The sequence below is a fragment of the Hyaloscypha bicolor genome (genome assembly GCF_002865645.1).
Source record: "Hyaloscypha bicolor E unplaced genomic scaffold K444scaffold_17, whole genome shotgun sequence".
NCBI lineage: Eukaryota > Fungi > Ascomycota > Leotiomycetes > Helotiales > Hyaloscyphaceae > Hyaloscypha > Hyaloscypha bicolor.
The window spans coordinates 1,926,388-1,940,858 of NW_020194519.1; the positions used below are offsets into that span (position 1 = coordinate 1,926,388).

The 14,471-nt window shown below is 47.6% G+C and overlaps 5 protein-coding genes across 5 annotated transcripts; 3 read left to right on the forward strand and 2 right to left on the reverse strand.

Annotated features, from left to right (window-relative positions):
- Positions 1 to 28: 28 nt before the first annotated feature.
- Positions 29 to 1,126, forward strand: K444DRAFT_640771 (putative Demethylmenaquinone methyltransferase; the record flags this gene model as incomplete). The annotated part of the gene is made up of 2 exons (XM_024884529.1): positions 29 to 90; positions 139 to 1,126. The coding sequence occupies 2 exons, from the start codon at positions 29 to 31 to the stop codon at positions 1,124 to 1,126; spliced, it is 1,050 nt and encodes a 349-aa protein (XP_024742019.1).
- Positions 1,127 to 2,813: 1,687 nt separating this feature from the next.
- On the forward strand, positions 2,814 to 4,552 carry K444DRAFT_640772 (DUF1671-domain-containing protein; the record flags this gene model as incomplete). The annotated part of the gene is made up of 7 exons (XM_024884530.1): positions 2,814 to 2,882; positions 2,943 to 3,395; positions 3,457 to 3,715; positions 3,768 to 3,979; positions 4,056 to 4,087; positions 4,138 to 4,292; positions 4,341 to 4,552. The coding sequence occupies 7 exons, from the start codon at positions 2,814 to 2,816 to the stop codon at positions 4,550 to 4,552; spliced, it is 1,392 nt and encodes a 463-aa protein (XP_024742020.1).
- A 591-nt stretch (positions 4,553 to 5,143) lies between these two features.
- On the reverse strand, positions 5,144 to 7,046 carry K444DRAFT_520549 (Pkinase-domain-containing protein; the record flags this gene model as incomplete). The annotated part of the gene is made up of 2 exons (XM_024874050.1): positions 5,144 to 6,269; positions 6,319 to 7,046. The coding sequence occupies 2 exons, from the start codon at positions 7,044 to 7,046 to the stop codon at positions 5,144 to 5,146; spliced, it is 1,854 nt and encodes a 617-aa protein (XP_024742021.1).
- A 519-nt stretch (positions 7,047 to 7,565) lies between these two features.
- K444DRAFT_520284 (uncharacterized protein) lies at positions 7,566 to 7,820 on the forward strand (the record flags this gene model as incomplete). The annotated part of the gene is made up of 3 exons (XM_024874038.1): positions 7,566 to 7,655; positions 7,706 to 7,730; positions 7,777 to 7,820. 3 exons carry the CDS (start codon positions 7,566 to 7,568, stop codon positions 7,818 to 7,820), a joined length of 159 nt encoding a protein of 52 aa, XP_024742022.1.
- Positions 7,821 to 8,034: 214 nt separating this feature from the next.
- K444DRAFT_640774 (uncharacterized protein) lies at positions 8,035 to 14,304 on the reverse strand (the record flags this gene model as incomplete). The annotated part of the gene is made up of 21 exons (XM_024884531.1): positions 8,035 to 8,232; positions 8,279 to 8,533; positions 8,581 to 8,785; positions 8,838 to 9,198; position 9,491; positions 9,701 to 9,822; positions 9,875 to 10,023; positions 10,075 to 10,225; positions 10,272 to 10,317; positions 10,370 to 10,493; positions 10,544 to 10,776; positions 10,825 to 10,959; positions 11,005 to 11,087; positions 11,134 to 11,466; positions 11,523 to 11,679; positions 11,739 to 12,670; positions 12,714 to 12,845; positions 12,895 to 12,961; positions 13,046 to 13,144; positions 13,191 to 13,541; positions 13,621 to 14,304. 21 exons carry the CDS (start codon positions 14,302 to 14,304, stop codon positions 8,035 to 8,037), a joined length of 4,818 nt encoding a protein of 1,605 aa, XP_024742023.1.
- Between the last annotated feature and the right edge of the window lie 167 nt (positions 14,305 to 14,471).

The following is a 14,471-nucleotide window of genomic DNA, read 5'->3' on the forward strand; positions in this document are numbered from 1 at the left end:
CTACAATTTCGAGGAGGATGTCGAAAGGATGCGGAACCGAGCTCCTGCTCGAACTCTTTTCCACCAGCCGCACAGCGACAATGATACAGTGTGGGTATTGATGGCTGGCTTCGGACAAAATTGCTAACGTCTTTTCAGAAATTCAACTCGAACACTTTGTGATTCGGATATAGAGTATCTCACAATCTACGGAAGGCGATACTGTGGGGAATACTACAAGCCAAATGACGAAGAAGAGCAAGACCGAGAAGGAATGCTTCATGAGATCTTCAAGAAGATCTTCGACAACCGCCTTACCTCAGTCCCTCTCCATAACCCGACAAAGATCCTAGACATTGGAACGGGCACAGGAGAATGGGCAATGGACATGGGGGATGAATTTCCAAATGCGGAGGTAATTGGTACAGATATCGCGAAAATTCAGCCAGACGCGGCTCCCTCGAACGTCTTTTTCCAAATTGACGATGCCGAAGACGAAGAATGGACCTGGGAAGACGATTTCGATCTTGTGCATCTACGCAGTATGCAGGGGGCTTTCATGGATTGGCAACGCATATACAAAGAGGCATTCAAGGTTCTGAAAAAAGGGGGCTGGATCGAAATTCTCGACTTCGACAACCATACTAGGCTAATGAGTTATCTTAGTGACGGCCCTGATGCAGCGGCGTGGCTGGCTGCACTCAACGAGGCATCCAGGCGATCTGGCAGGCCAAGAGGTGACGCTCATCTCAATCCGGAAGTTCTCAGAAAAATTGGATTTGTGGATGTGAGTGTTTCGGAAAGGACCATACCGACGGGAGCCTGGCCTGAAAGCCCAGAAGACCAAAACACTGGGAAATGGTTCTTGGTCACAATGTTGAATGGCATAGAGGCGACTTCGCTTCGCCCTCTCACAGAACATATGGGTTGGGAAATAGAAGATGTTAGAAAAATCGTTAGATTTGTTGAGACCCGAATGAAGGCTATAGCCATGGATAAACATAAGTCCAAAGGGATGGGCTTTGTAATCAAGACACTGGTGGGAATGAAACCGAGCGACGAGGGTATCCCTGAAGTTGATGTGCCTGACGAGGAGAGCATAAGAACCATGAAAAAGTTCAATGGGGATATCTCCTCCGGCAAGTAATGAGGGGACTGTTGTTTTAAAGGCACCAAGAATTGGAAGTGGCGTTTGGAAATGGGCATGGAAGTATTTTGAGACAACCTTTGCTGTTGTTACGATCAGATTTATGACATATTCAAGGATACCCAACTCTTTTGAGATTAATTCGAGAAAGTTGATTACGAATTGGAGAAGAACTGAGAAGTGTCTGATTTGCTTGTGCAATAGCTGTCTATTTTGCTCTTTATAGTCCTTATCTATCCTTTTCTGTATTCCTACAAGCGAAGTTTCGATTCGCTTGCAATGAACGGGGACGTAGGACATGTGGTGGCGGGCGTGGATCTGTGGGAGATAGGAAGTCCACTTCCATTGACTATTCTATGGAAGTAACCACAGTTGAAGATACAGATGTTAACTCCATGAATCACATCAAGAACGGTCCCTTCGAATCTGTCTGCAATCCATAGCCCGAGCCCCATCTCCAACCCGTCCCCTTTTGCTCCCACGAAAGTTCAACGCGCAAATCTCTTTTTGGCTTTTGAGAATTCACGAGTACATACTTCGCCACCCTCCACCTTCACATCCGTCCTCCGTCCTCCGTCAAAATCTCTCATACTAGACTGCTTCACAACTCGAAGAACAACATTCGCAGCATCCTTCTCTGATGACCTTCTTGCCGTGCTTGCGCCCGCACTTGAAGTAGTACTCCTCCTTACATTGCCTGAACTGCTTCACCGGAGCCTTCTGGAGGTCGTCGTTGCAGAGAGTGATTTTCTCGTGGCGGCAAGGACAGGTTTTGTAGGTTGCGACGATATCGCGACACATGGTTGTTCTGGGGTGGAAGTGTAGCTGCCCTGTGGGCGCTTACTTGTGTTTTGTCAGTGCTTGATTTAGTATTGCGTAAATGTGGCTTCGATGTAGTGGTACTGTGTTTCCCTATGAGGTTGGATGCTTGAGTGTCTGGGTGGAGGCGAGATATTTGCTAGTAAAGTTATGGGAGAAAGGGGCGAGTGGAGGGACGTGGCCGACAATATAAGCCCCTGTAAGAGTTGTGAATCATAGGTAGTCACAAGTAATTGTTGCAGTATTTACTGAAGGTTAGGCAGCTATGTTATTGTTCACTGCGGACTATGGGGATGTTTTTTCATTCGTTGATAACGATCACGAGAGTCATAAAAGAAGCGTTGCAACATCAATCGAACAAACAGAACCTATATGTCATTAATAAAACCAAATTTGAGCCTTCTAACATTGCAACCAAGGCTTGGGGAGGATCAGCTTTGGGAGTGCCAGCTCATGGAAAGTCTTCCAGTTTCGGTGAAAGTCCATAACATAACGGAATTGTCGGACTAAATCGTGCAATGAACTGCTTTCCTACAAAGCAATTGCCAGACGTTACCAAGAGGTAATAGTTGGATTCACTGCCCCATATTATTCTCTGAAGGATGTCCCAGTGGTGGCTTCCCGATTAAATCAAATTTAAGCGAAGATGTGGCATGGCACGCCACGCCGACAACAGAGAAGGCACCAGTCATCAACCTCAAGGACGAACAGGAGTGTTTTATCGAAAAAAACAGATAAAACAAAGGACTCTGCGACCCTCGGTAATCTGGCCGCAGTTGCGCTGCCTCCCTTGAATGACGCGAACGCCTCTCGAAGGCGCGACCAGCTCTGGGCGAAGCTGAGGACCCACAGCAGCGTAACAGTAGCCATGGAGGAGGAAGGGCCAATGTCCTGCCCATTCTGTGGCATAAAAGCAGATGGCGATTATCAGATCATGGTGATATCCCGTCTCATATTTTAATACGGATGTGACATCCCTTGCTAAAGGCTCTCGCAGCTGCACTTGGAAACAGTGCATCCGGAAGATGGAGAGTCTCCATTCGTTGTCAAAGACGATGCCAGCATTGCAGCACTGATGTCACTCGATGGTGAACAGGATGACCGTTACGCCAACTGCACAGTTGAGGGTTGTGGTGAGACCCTGCTCTTGACAGAGCTTGAGAGTCACGTCGAGATGCACGAGGTGGAGCAAGACTCTGGGGATGATCAGTCAAGTCGTTCATCGAAGAGACTTAAGCTCGAGCCTCAAATCGGAGCAGCTTTCGATACCAAACTTTCCCATGCCCTCCGGAATCTGGAAGACGTCAATGAACGGCCAGAATCTGAGAGTCCCTCCTCCGATCGACAGGCCGTCGCGAAAGCTACTTGGAAAAGCCTTCTGAAGATGCCAGACTCCTCGTCAAAGACAGCCGCGCCATCGTCCTCGAAGAGTAATCGGCGACGGTTAGGGGCGAGTCTCTCTCAATTGATACTTTGTAGTTCCTCGTCACGTGAAGCTAATGCTTTGGTAGAAATCTGAACTTGGTCCTCATGCACATGAGAAGCAGATGCCATCGTGGCTGGTCAAGCTACTTCAAGAACAGGACGGTGCGTATAAGTCTGGAGCAAGGCTTGACAACCATGGCAACATGAGGAAGGCCAGATGGCGCCACAACATGGCACCTGGTATCATTCCAGTCCTGGAGCGGCTTCTTGACCAAGACGTGTATGTGGAATTTGCATATTTGTGCGACCCAGCAGTCAGGCATGTGTCGAAATTAAAGCGAGAGGGTAAGGGTCAATGAATCAGCCTACTTCTCGATATTTCCATTGACAGAAATAGGTGGTTTTTGTGGTTACCGAAACATCCAGATGATATGTTCCTACATCATTGGGGCTGAATCTCAAGGCTATGAGCACTTCAAAGGGAAGATTCCAAGCATTTTTGATATTCAAGAAAACATCGAGCAGGCGTGGGATCTTGGCATCAACGCTCAAGGTCGTATCGAAACCGGTGGAATCCGCGGGACAAGAAAGTATATTGGAACTCCAGATGTAAGTTGAAAAGCCATAGTTCCAGTTCCTGTTTAATTCTCAAACAATACCTTCTAGTCCTGACTCTTCAAATTAGGCACAAGCAATGTTTTGTTGTTTAGGCATAGCGTGAGTACAGTTTCTCCCAGAACAACATTTCCTATGCTCAACGAACTTAGATGCGATGCGCAAGGTCTCAAGCCCAAGGGAAACTCCAGACCAGCATATGACCTTCTTTTCAACGCGGTTGAACAATACTTCGTCAACGGCTGCGCTGATTACAACCCCAAAGTCCGCTGTACATCCTTACCTCCCATCTACTTTCAACATCCAGGTATGTTTCCATCACATCCTCAAATGCCATTTTCTCAATTTGTTCTAGGCCATTCTATGACTATCGTCGGCTTTGAACGAAAAGCAGATGGCTCCAAGAACATCCTCGTCTTCGACCCCATGTTCCACGACTCCTCCCATGTCACCCAACTCATCGACCTGAGGAACTTCATCCTCAAGCAACCAGAAGATGTCCTACGAGCCTACCGGCGCGGTGCGAAGTATTTGAGGAAGTATAGCGAGTTCGAGTTACTAAAGTGAGTCTTCGTATGCAGTCTGATCGTACCCATAGCTGATGATTTGAAGATTAACACCGCCACCGAAACCCAAACCTGAAGAAGATGCACAGGATAGTGTAGCGTGATGCTTAGCATAGATCGGAGTTTGGAGCAAGGGATAAAGCATTGCAGAGCGGGTCCTTGTCTTCTTATTGCATCGACACAGCGTAGAGCGTAAAGTTATTGCAGTCAATGGATTACCGCATGAGCATGAATAATCGTGGATTCGAGTGATGCAGCAGAAGTGACTCCATGATTCTCCAAGCATGACACGGGTGGCACGATAACTGACGGAATTCCTTGAATCTAGAATTTAAGCAAACGTGATCCTAATTACATGTCTTTTCAATTTCCCCTCAACTGTATGCGCCTGCATGAACTCCAATCCAGGATCATACCATGCCATCTTTATCTTCAGTGCCCTGAACCTTAACGCCTTGCAAATAAAAGACAACTCCAGCCCAATCCAGAGCCTACCATGCCATTACAATCAAATGCCAACCGCAAGTCTCTCTCACGCCTCCCTAGGCTCCCACCAAAACACGGAGAACATCCCCAAATCATCTGACCATATTCATCTACGATACATGTCTCGATCCCGATCATGAGTTCTCTCCAAAGGTTCTCTCTCCCTGACTCTGTCTCGCTCGCGATCACGAACTGGGCTGCGACTGCGACTTCGGGTTCGTCCGCTTCTACTGCGCTCATCGTAATCGAGCCTGTCCCGGTCCCGCTCTCTATCTCTGTTCTCGTGACGACGCTCATCTCGGTCATCGCGTCTTCGAGGGCGGTCATCTCTTTCTCTTGAAAGTCGATCATCTCTTGAAGGTCGATCGTCTCGCGGAAGGCGGTCATCTCGTTCTCTCGAAGATCGATCGTTCCTTGGAGGGCGATCGTCTCGTCTTCCGCTGTCTGGCCCGTAGCTTGGGATATACGTGTCGATAGATGGTGCGCCAGTTCTGTTTCTTGGAGGAGCCCGATCACGGTCGAGATCACGAGACCGGGATCTATAGCCATCTGGACGCTCCCTCGCTCCATCATAGGCTGAATAATCTGCTGGCGGAGGTCTAGGTGGCAATCTTGTATCTGGTCTGTCGTCGCGGTGTCGTTCCCATGCTCGTCTACGCTCCTCTTGCGGTGGTGGTGGAGGGATCCCGTTGCGATGACCGCCGTGAGGTGGGTAGCGACCGCCATTTTGTTGACGATATCCGTAGTTGTCTCCATTTCCAAATCCCCCATGGCCATTTGTTGTCGGTTCACCTCCCCAATTGCCAGCGCCCATCCCCACAGTTCCCCCTTTCGGAGCTGGTGGAGGAGCGGCCTTCTGGCCTCTGAACTTTCTGCGATCCAACTCGTGAGAGTCTTCCATGACCGGGAGATCTCCAGCCTTTGCGGGTAGTGGAGCATTGCGGAAGTATGGATGCTTCAATGCATCAATCGCATTGACTCGCTTTCTCCAGTCCAGTTTGAGCAACTCGTTCAGAAGCGAAATGGCGCCAGAGCCAGCCTCTCGAAAACGTTGTGCAACAGTAGGCAGATGCGGTAGAAACTTCAAGCCATCGGCGCCTGGCAAAGACTTCCATCCTGGCATATTCTCGTCCGTAGGGGTACCAACTAATTCGAAAATTATCTTGAGCTGGTTCGCATCACTGTCTCCCGCGAGAATTGGTTTTCCAGTTAACATCTCTCCAAACACACATCTATTGAAACGTCAGTGGCTGAACTAGAAGGACGTCTGAGAATACCGACCCAACCCCCCACATATCTATAGCAGTCGTATATTTTCTCAAATGCAAGAGAAGCTCGGGAGGTCGGTACCAACGAGTAACTACAAGAGATGTGTAGTCACGACGGGCTTCTCCGCCTCCGCGCCCAGCGACCGGGACAGGTTCATCGTAATGACGAGCCAAGCCAAAATCTGCAATCTGTAGAATGCCTTTGTTGTTGATCAAGAGATTTGCAGCCTTCATGTCTCGATGCAGGATGTGATTGTCGTGAAGATACCGCAAGCCTTCCAACAGTTGCAACATATAACACTTGATTTGGGCCTCTGTGAGTGTGATGCCGGGGTTCTCGAGAAGGCCAGAGAGATCGTGGTCCATGTACGGTGTGACCATATACATAATCGCTCGTTTTTTTTTATCGGCGGGTTTCGAGTGGTGTTCAACTGCCATCTCTTCCAGCTTGAGAATGTTCGGGTGTGACAAGAGCTTGAGAAGCTTGATCTCTCGAAGAGCTGTGATAGGGAATCCATCTTTCTCGTTGTGCATCAAGATCTTCTTCAACGCAACCACTGCCCCTGTCTTCTTCGATTTTGCGCGATGAACCTCTCCGAATGTCCCTTCTCCCAACTTGCCTAGTACTTCGTAGTCAGTAATCCTCGAGCAGCCCAAGAAGCGGGTTTGAGGTCGAGCGTGTTCTCTGGCGAAAGCAACAAAGTCGCCGGGCGGACTTGGCTGATGAGCAGGAGTCTCCATCTTTCAGTTGAGCTGAGAGTGTGTAAGTTGGTGGAGTGACTGAAGTGAGGTGCGCAAGCTGCGAGTTGGTTGTCCCAGTCTCAGTTCGTCCTTTGAAGGTTCCAGTGTTGAGAAGGAGGGAGAAGGATCGAAGGAGACAACATCAGAGGGGGGTTAAAACGGCTCAAGACAAAAGTCTTGCGCATCGTATTATAGTTCGAACAATAGTACCATACGTACTTGGACAATAGCAAGATGCGACTGCCGTTCATTCACCAAACACTGCTCACAATAGTTGCAAGGCAATCCCCCGAGTGAGCTTCTTAGCGCCGGAGCGGACTTACAATTATCCTGATCTCGCTGTCGCTCGACCTCGAACTCTGGACCATCCTAATCGAACCTAACCCGACGCCAACAGAGGACAGCACACTCAGGGACTCAAGTCAGGACTATTTCTTTAAGTCCGCCATCGTGAGTACATGGAGAACCCACTATTTGCGCGTGGCTGACAGAATTGACAGAGCAATGGCAGGCAAACCAATGGCGGGCAAACATCCAATTCACATCCATCCAGCTCCTTTGTTCTACCGTGTAGCAGCGACGGGCATTTCAGCGAGCATGTGGTTCTTCGTGAGTCTTTTTGAAAACCTTATTCAACCAATTGCTGACAGTCCTCGCAGTTGATGTATAGAGCGAAAAAAGACGGTACCTTTCCAAGCGACCCTCCACATCGAGCATCTCTAACAAGCAGCAGGTCCTGCGTTATTAGGTTGGAAGCATCCTTGGGACCATTGACAAGACCCTGTTTCAGATCTGGGGAATGTTTACTGGAGGTTGAATTTGGCTGATCAGGCAAGGGAAAGCGATCCGATGTCCCATATACGGCGGCAATGAAGCGTGGTAGAGGGGCAGCTTGTGACTGAATCATTGTACATATGTCCCAGCAAGCATTCAGATTTTTATACTACTTGATTCCAACCATCCATTCTTTGTGTCTATCTATACTTCACTACGAGGACCGAGGCTTTTCGAACAAGTAATGGCTCACGCCCCATGTGTCTCCACCCTCGTACGCAAACAATTCTGCACACGCCATGTAGAAGATTTGCCATCTATGATACCACATGGCGGTATCTTTCTCGCCATAGGTTTCTGTAAGATGTGGCCAAATTTCCTTCTTGCTTGCTGTCATCTTCGACAACCAATCCTGCATCGATCAGCGAGCTGAATTATAAAAGCATTTGTCCACTTGCCTCGCAAGTCTTGGCGTAGTGCTTTCCGTTGACCCACCATTGGGTTTCCAGTTTCAGATCCCGCTGAAAGTAAAGAAGCAAATCTGCAGATGGCATGGTTCCTCCCGAGAAAAAGTGAGTGCTCATCCAACCCTCTTCAAAGTCATACGGGGTCGTATTATGACTGAAGATATGAACGAAGAGCTTTCCTGATGGCTTCAAAGTTCTTGAAATCTTAGCCATGAGAAGCTCATAATTCTTCATATGTTCAAACAGCTGGAGATTTCGTAAGCTGTGTTTACGAACTGGACCCTGTAACAAACCTCGATCGAGACAACACGATCAAAAGCCTCATTCTCGAACTCATAGTCTACTACATTGCCTGTGACGACAGTCAAGTTTTTGAGACCCTTCTCTTTAGCCTTTTGGTCAATGTAGATCTTCTGCGTTCTCGAGTTCGAGAAGGCTGTGACCCTGGAATTAGGAAGCACCTCGGCGAAATACAGAGCTCCAGAACCCCAACCGCATCTAATCCTCTGTCAGTGACTGATCAGCAGGAAAACTCAATCTCAAAACTCACCCAAGATCCAAAATACTCATACCATCTTTCAACTGAGCCTTCTCCACATACGTCTCCAGCATTGCAATCTCTGCTTGGGCCAACGTCTCTCCACCCTTTGGATACAAACAAGAGGAGTACTTCATTCTAGGCCCCAAACAAGCAGTCAGAACCCCGGTGCCGACCTCATAATGCTGCTCATTTGCGGTTGCAGTCTCAATGGCAATGGGTCTGCTGCGAAGGAGTTCCACGTAGCTCATCTTACTTTTGTAAGCTTCTTCCAGAGATGTGCTCTTTATGAGCTCAATACGGTCGCGCAGCTGGCGCCGGATTCCTATACGGATGACAGCGTGTGGGAGGTAGCCTCCATCGAGGATCCAATCTGTAAGAAGTCAGTAATTGAACTGGGTGTGATTCGGGTACGGCTGGAATACCGTAATTCATCTTCACGTCAACAATGTTTCTGCCCAGTCGAAATACTAAGGAGAAGAAAGTATAGTTGTCCTTGAAAGTTGTTGAGTGTCGATTTGCAAACTGTTTGAGAATTCGAGACCAAAGCGCATCCAAGTGTCATCTCTTGCAGCAAATTTGGGTTGCCGTAGAAATTGTGTTAACAACCTCAACATTTTTTGGCTGGAACCATACGTCATTGGCAGCTCGAATATTACACAGACTCTAATTCTTTCATTGTACATTAGAATTATATATACAAGAGTCTATTGTAACGTGCGCATCTCTTCCAGCACAATTTTATATGCCTTGCGCCGTTTTGGTTTTCTGGTAACAGCAGTCTTCAACTTGCCCAAGTACTTCGCCAGTCTCGGCAAAACGTAATTCTCTGATGACCAAGCCAAGACGATATATCCTATCCCTAAAGTTAGGACAAATGATCTAAAATCCCAGCTCATCTTCGTTAATTGCATGAATTTCGCCACCGACTCAGACGGGTCGAATAGCATATAGGAGCAGAATAGGAGTGCTACCACAATTGTCACCACGAATGGTACTACGTAAGAATGAGCCATGGTTATTTCGTAGAATAATATCAGAAGGCTTACAGTTATGGGCCATTGATTGACGGAATGGTGGCCCTACACTCAAGACGATCCCGGACAGGATGTACTCATAGCAAGAGACCAAGAACAGTGTGGTATTCTCTGAGTTTTCGACGTTTGATTTCTCCCTATCCAAGTGGGGAGGTATGAACCTGAAATATGGTTAGCATTGGAAGTAGCAATTTCCGGATTTGAACACGCACCAAGGCTGTCTCCGAACCATCCGAAAGCCGACGGCTTGTATCAAGATGCAAATGGCGATTTGACCCAGTAGTGGCGTCAAGACTTTTCGAGAGACAAGGTTTGCTGTTGGTCGTTTCATACAAAGTACTGGGAAAGGACCAGTCCAACCCACTAAACAAAGTAAGTATGGGCTCGGCTGAGATACAGTCTCACCTACTGAAGATGGCAATGGGGAGAATCAAGACCAGATCAATGAATAAAAACTGTAGTGAATGTCAGTGGACAAAGTAATGTCACAGAACAAGCTTCACTGACCTGAAAGTCTCCCAGATTTGACGCAGAAGCATAGAGGAAGCTGACAGAGGTAAATTGTATGGCAGAATAAAGACTCATGTATTTGAAACAGCTGAAACTTGTTACCAAAGCAGCACGTCCCTCACTACAATAGATAATTAGTCAATGATCATAAGGGATGTGCAACAGCCATACCGAATGACTTCAGGAACGCATGTGATGTCAAAGACACGACTTGTAAAGGGCGCAGCAACAGATGCCTCAGCCTCAGAGAGCGAAATGCCTACATCGGCAGCTTTCAAAGCCCCACAGTCATTGGCACCATCACCACAGAAGCCACAACAATAGTCTATGCTTTGTAGCTTTTCGACAAGTTCATGTTTCTCGTCAGGTGACATGCGAGCAAAAACCTGACCACAAACAAGCATCTTCACTGCGTTAGTACCATAATCAAGAACATGCGGACTTGGACTTACCCTTTGTAGGACTACTGGCTGCGCAAAATCAATAATCCATCGGAAGACATCTCCGCTAACTGCAAGAGAGTAGTTACGCAGGTTAGAAATATCGTAAGGGAGTGAGGCATCTCCCTCTGCTGGCGGTGGTAAAGGCTGGTTATCTTAGCAGTAGCACAATAAAAGGTAGCATCTACAAACCGTAAGAGTATGCTCATCAAGAGTGAAAATATTATTGTCAATGCTTTCCCAAGATAGCCGGGCTTTGGGGTCCTGAAAATCTCCTATGATCTTGTTAGCATTGTTAAAGGTCTGGGATTTGAAAACTACCTTCACCAAAGTGAGGGACAAAACAGTGAGCAGTCTTGTCAATGAGATTGCACTCTCGGGCTACACTAATAGCAGTCAAAATATTATCTCCGGTGCACATGACCTTTCGGATTCCTGCTTTGGAGAGCTCGTCCAGTACCCCTGCTGTACTGGGTTTCAATTTATTTTCAAAGATGATAAATCCGATAAAGTCCAGTCCAGATTCGGCTTCTGCGCGCTTCATCTTTTGAACCTTGACCCAGTTCAGTTTGGCAATATGTTTTGTTGCACATGCAATGACCCGAAAGCCACGATGAGTATAATAAGCAAGCAACTCTTCATAATCGCTGGGAACTGTACCTTGGTAAGTAAACGAGCGCAATTCTATGTAGGAAAGGATGGATTCTTACAGCTTTCAGCTCTACATACATCCTTCATACACTCGGGTGCGCCTTTGACGTAGACATCACAGCCTGGAGACCCAAAGTTTCGAACGATGACGCTTGCCCTTCGAAGTTGATACACGAACTCGAACGACTTCAAGACACCGAGTTCAATCGGTGATCGCTGTGAGTAATGTTAGAAGGCGTTCGTAGGGGTTTTGAGGCTATACGATCCAGACTTACGCTGGTGCTTTGTGGGTTGTCATTATCATCGATGTCGTATTCCATCCCAGCAGGCGGTCTGGCAATTGAAGGCGACAACCCACCTTGCTCTTCATCCTCAGTATCGCCGCCTCGTTGCTGGCCTTCCTCGAAAGACCAGCCAGTAAATTCGAACATTTTCACATCGAGGGGATCGCCGACTAGTTCCCCTTCGACCACCCTCAGGGAATGGCATGTAGCCATAGTGTGGAGCACAGCTTTGTGGAGATCATATTCAACAGTGGGATCACGCTCATAAGCCGCAACAGGAAGTAAGGATAGGGCATCGGCAAGTATATCGCTGAACCGATTTAGAGGTTTCTGTGCGACGCGAATGCCGAGGACATCCAGACCATCCTCGGTAAGTGTGCCTGTTTTATCAAAACATACAATGTCGAGCTTTCCCCCAACGTTAACTCTTTGAGGACTAATACAGAAGATCTGCTTCTTCCTCAGACGGGAAAGTGCAAAATTCGTTCCGATCGACAGAGTTGCTGGAAGGGCTGGTGGGACAACAATGGTGATCAAGTCCAGGGCTCTGACAATGATCAAGTGCCAAGCCAACTTCAGGCGAACAAAATTGATGAAGGATGCAATGAACCCCAGCAGTGCAATTCCACCCATGACAGAGATGTATCTGAAAGAATCTCGGTAAAACTTAAATCCAGAGGGCTTGGGAAAGAGCATCGATCGAACAAGAGCGCCTTTCGTAGTATTGAAGCCCGTTCTCACGGCCATGGCAAGTGCAACAGCCTCATCATCTTTGTCGTCCTGTGGGCGCCTGGCTCGGATTATCTTGGTTCCGCAGAATAAGAAGTGTCTCGCAAGATCAGCAGCAATGGATGAAGCTGTTAGGTTGAGAAGCCGCAGTGATTGATCTGTTGCCGGGACTTTCGATACAGGTACAGATTCGCCTGCAAATTAGAGCTTATATGAAATGATTGGATCAGGCCATACCTGTTAGCATGCTTTCATTGACGATGCAGTCGCCAGTGAGGAGAATGCTATCACATGGAAATTGTGTCAAGGCAGGGTCTGTTACTTCGTACACATCTCCTGGAACCAGTTCGCTTGATGGCACGTAGCGCCCTATAAATGCATTAAATCACAAAACAACAGGATGATTGAGAATTCTTACAGAAAGAGTTGCGTAATACTCGAACGTCACATTCAAACCTGGAGATTTCCCGAAGCCTTCTCATGGTCTGAAAAATATATCAGTGGGTGATATGGACACACGACATAGTACTCACCGAGCGAGTTTCCAGAAGAGTTGTAGTAATGCTCACTGCAGAGATGAGGAAGATACAGGCGGCGTAGTAGTAGTATTCATCAAAGGACCAGAGAATAAGACTGGCAATTTGAAATACATAGAAAGGGTGAAACGCCTGTTGCAAGTAAGCACGATTCTACGAAGTCACTGAGAGTACAAACCTCATCTATCAGCAGTTGCGGGATAGTCTTTTGCTTTATATCGATAAGATTCTTTCCGAATACAAGTTCTCGGATTTCTTTCTCATCTCCATCGATCCCAGCTCGGATAGACTTAACATCGGTCCAAGCTGGATCCTTCCAACTGTTGCTAAGAACAAACCTGTCCTTCACTGGGTGGAAGGAGAATCGCATATATCGATAGTCAAGTATACGAAGGTCCTCGAGAACAGGGTCATCATCCTCTTCGTCTAACACCGCATAACGCTTCTCTGATGCCCCAAAAACAGTTGACATTGAACGGCCATACTCTTTGGAGTCAATGCCTTGAACCACCATTTCTCCCCATTGATTCTACTGAGATTAGCAAGGGGTCATGAATATGTATTGACATCATGAAAATGTCATCGTTCGGACAATGATTGAGACTGACCTCTATAACAACCCAACTGCAGCTTCGCATCGGGCATGGCGTACCGACTATACGTACTTGCCATCGTGGCAGCCAACGGAAGAGAAGATATCCAAGACCAAATGTAAGAACACAAATGGTTGTGTATAAGGCAAGGCCTGATGTGGAAGTCGTAAACCCAGCCACCACAATAGTAAGATCCTCCGTGACTATGTATATCTTCTGGCTGGTCCGATGCCCCCGACCAAAATTGCTCCCATTGCTATCACTTCGGAGCAAGCGATCATGGACCGAGGCTCTCGAGTGTCCAGAAGACGTCCTTCTCATTGTAGATAGCTCGCCAGCTTCCAGATCAGCCTCCTCTTCCTCCTCTTCAAAATTGAGCTCGGATTCATCGTCTAGGATTGCACTGTCGTCTGAAGGCTGTAAAGGCTCCTCGTCGTAAAATGTGAAGCTTGTTGTCGAGTCGGCTCGCTCCCGACGGTGGAGAAAAGATGAATTGGAGGTAGGTACACTCTCGCCCATGGGACCAGAAAAAACTTCGTCCTGGGCCATTTCAACATCGTCAAGAAAGCTTGAAACCGACGCGTTTGTCAAATTGGAGTCTCTTCGGTATACTGGGCCATACTGGCCGTTCGAGGAGCCATTTCTTCGAGAGCTGCTCCTCAGGCCCCGATGAATGGGCATGCCATTGGATTCGTCCATCTTAAAAGTAACAATAACACGCCGTGCGCGTGTCCGGCATTTAGAGATAGGTTACCATGGTGGTTGAATGATTGGAGGTGAAGACGTCGAGAAATTCACCTTCATTGACATTCAGCATTACAGGAGACTGGCTTGGCGTACTTTTATCTTATCGGGCGTCGGCACCC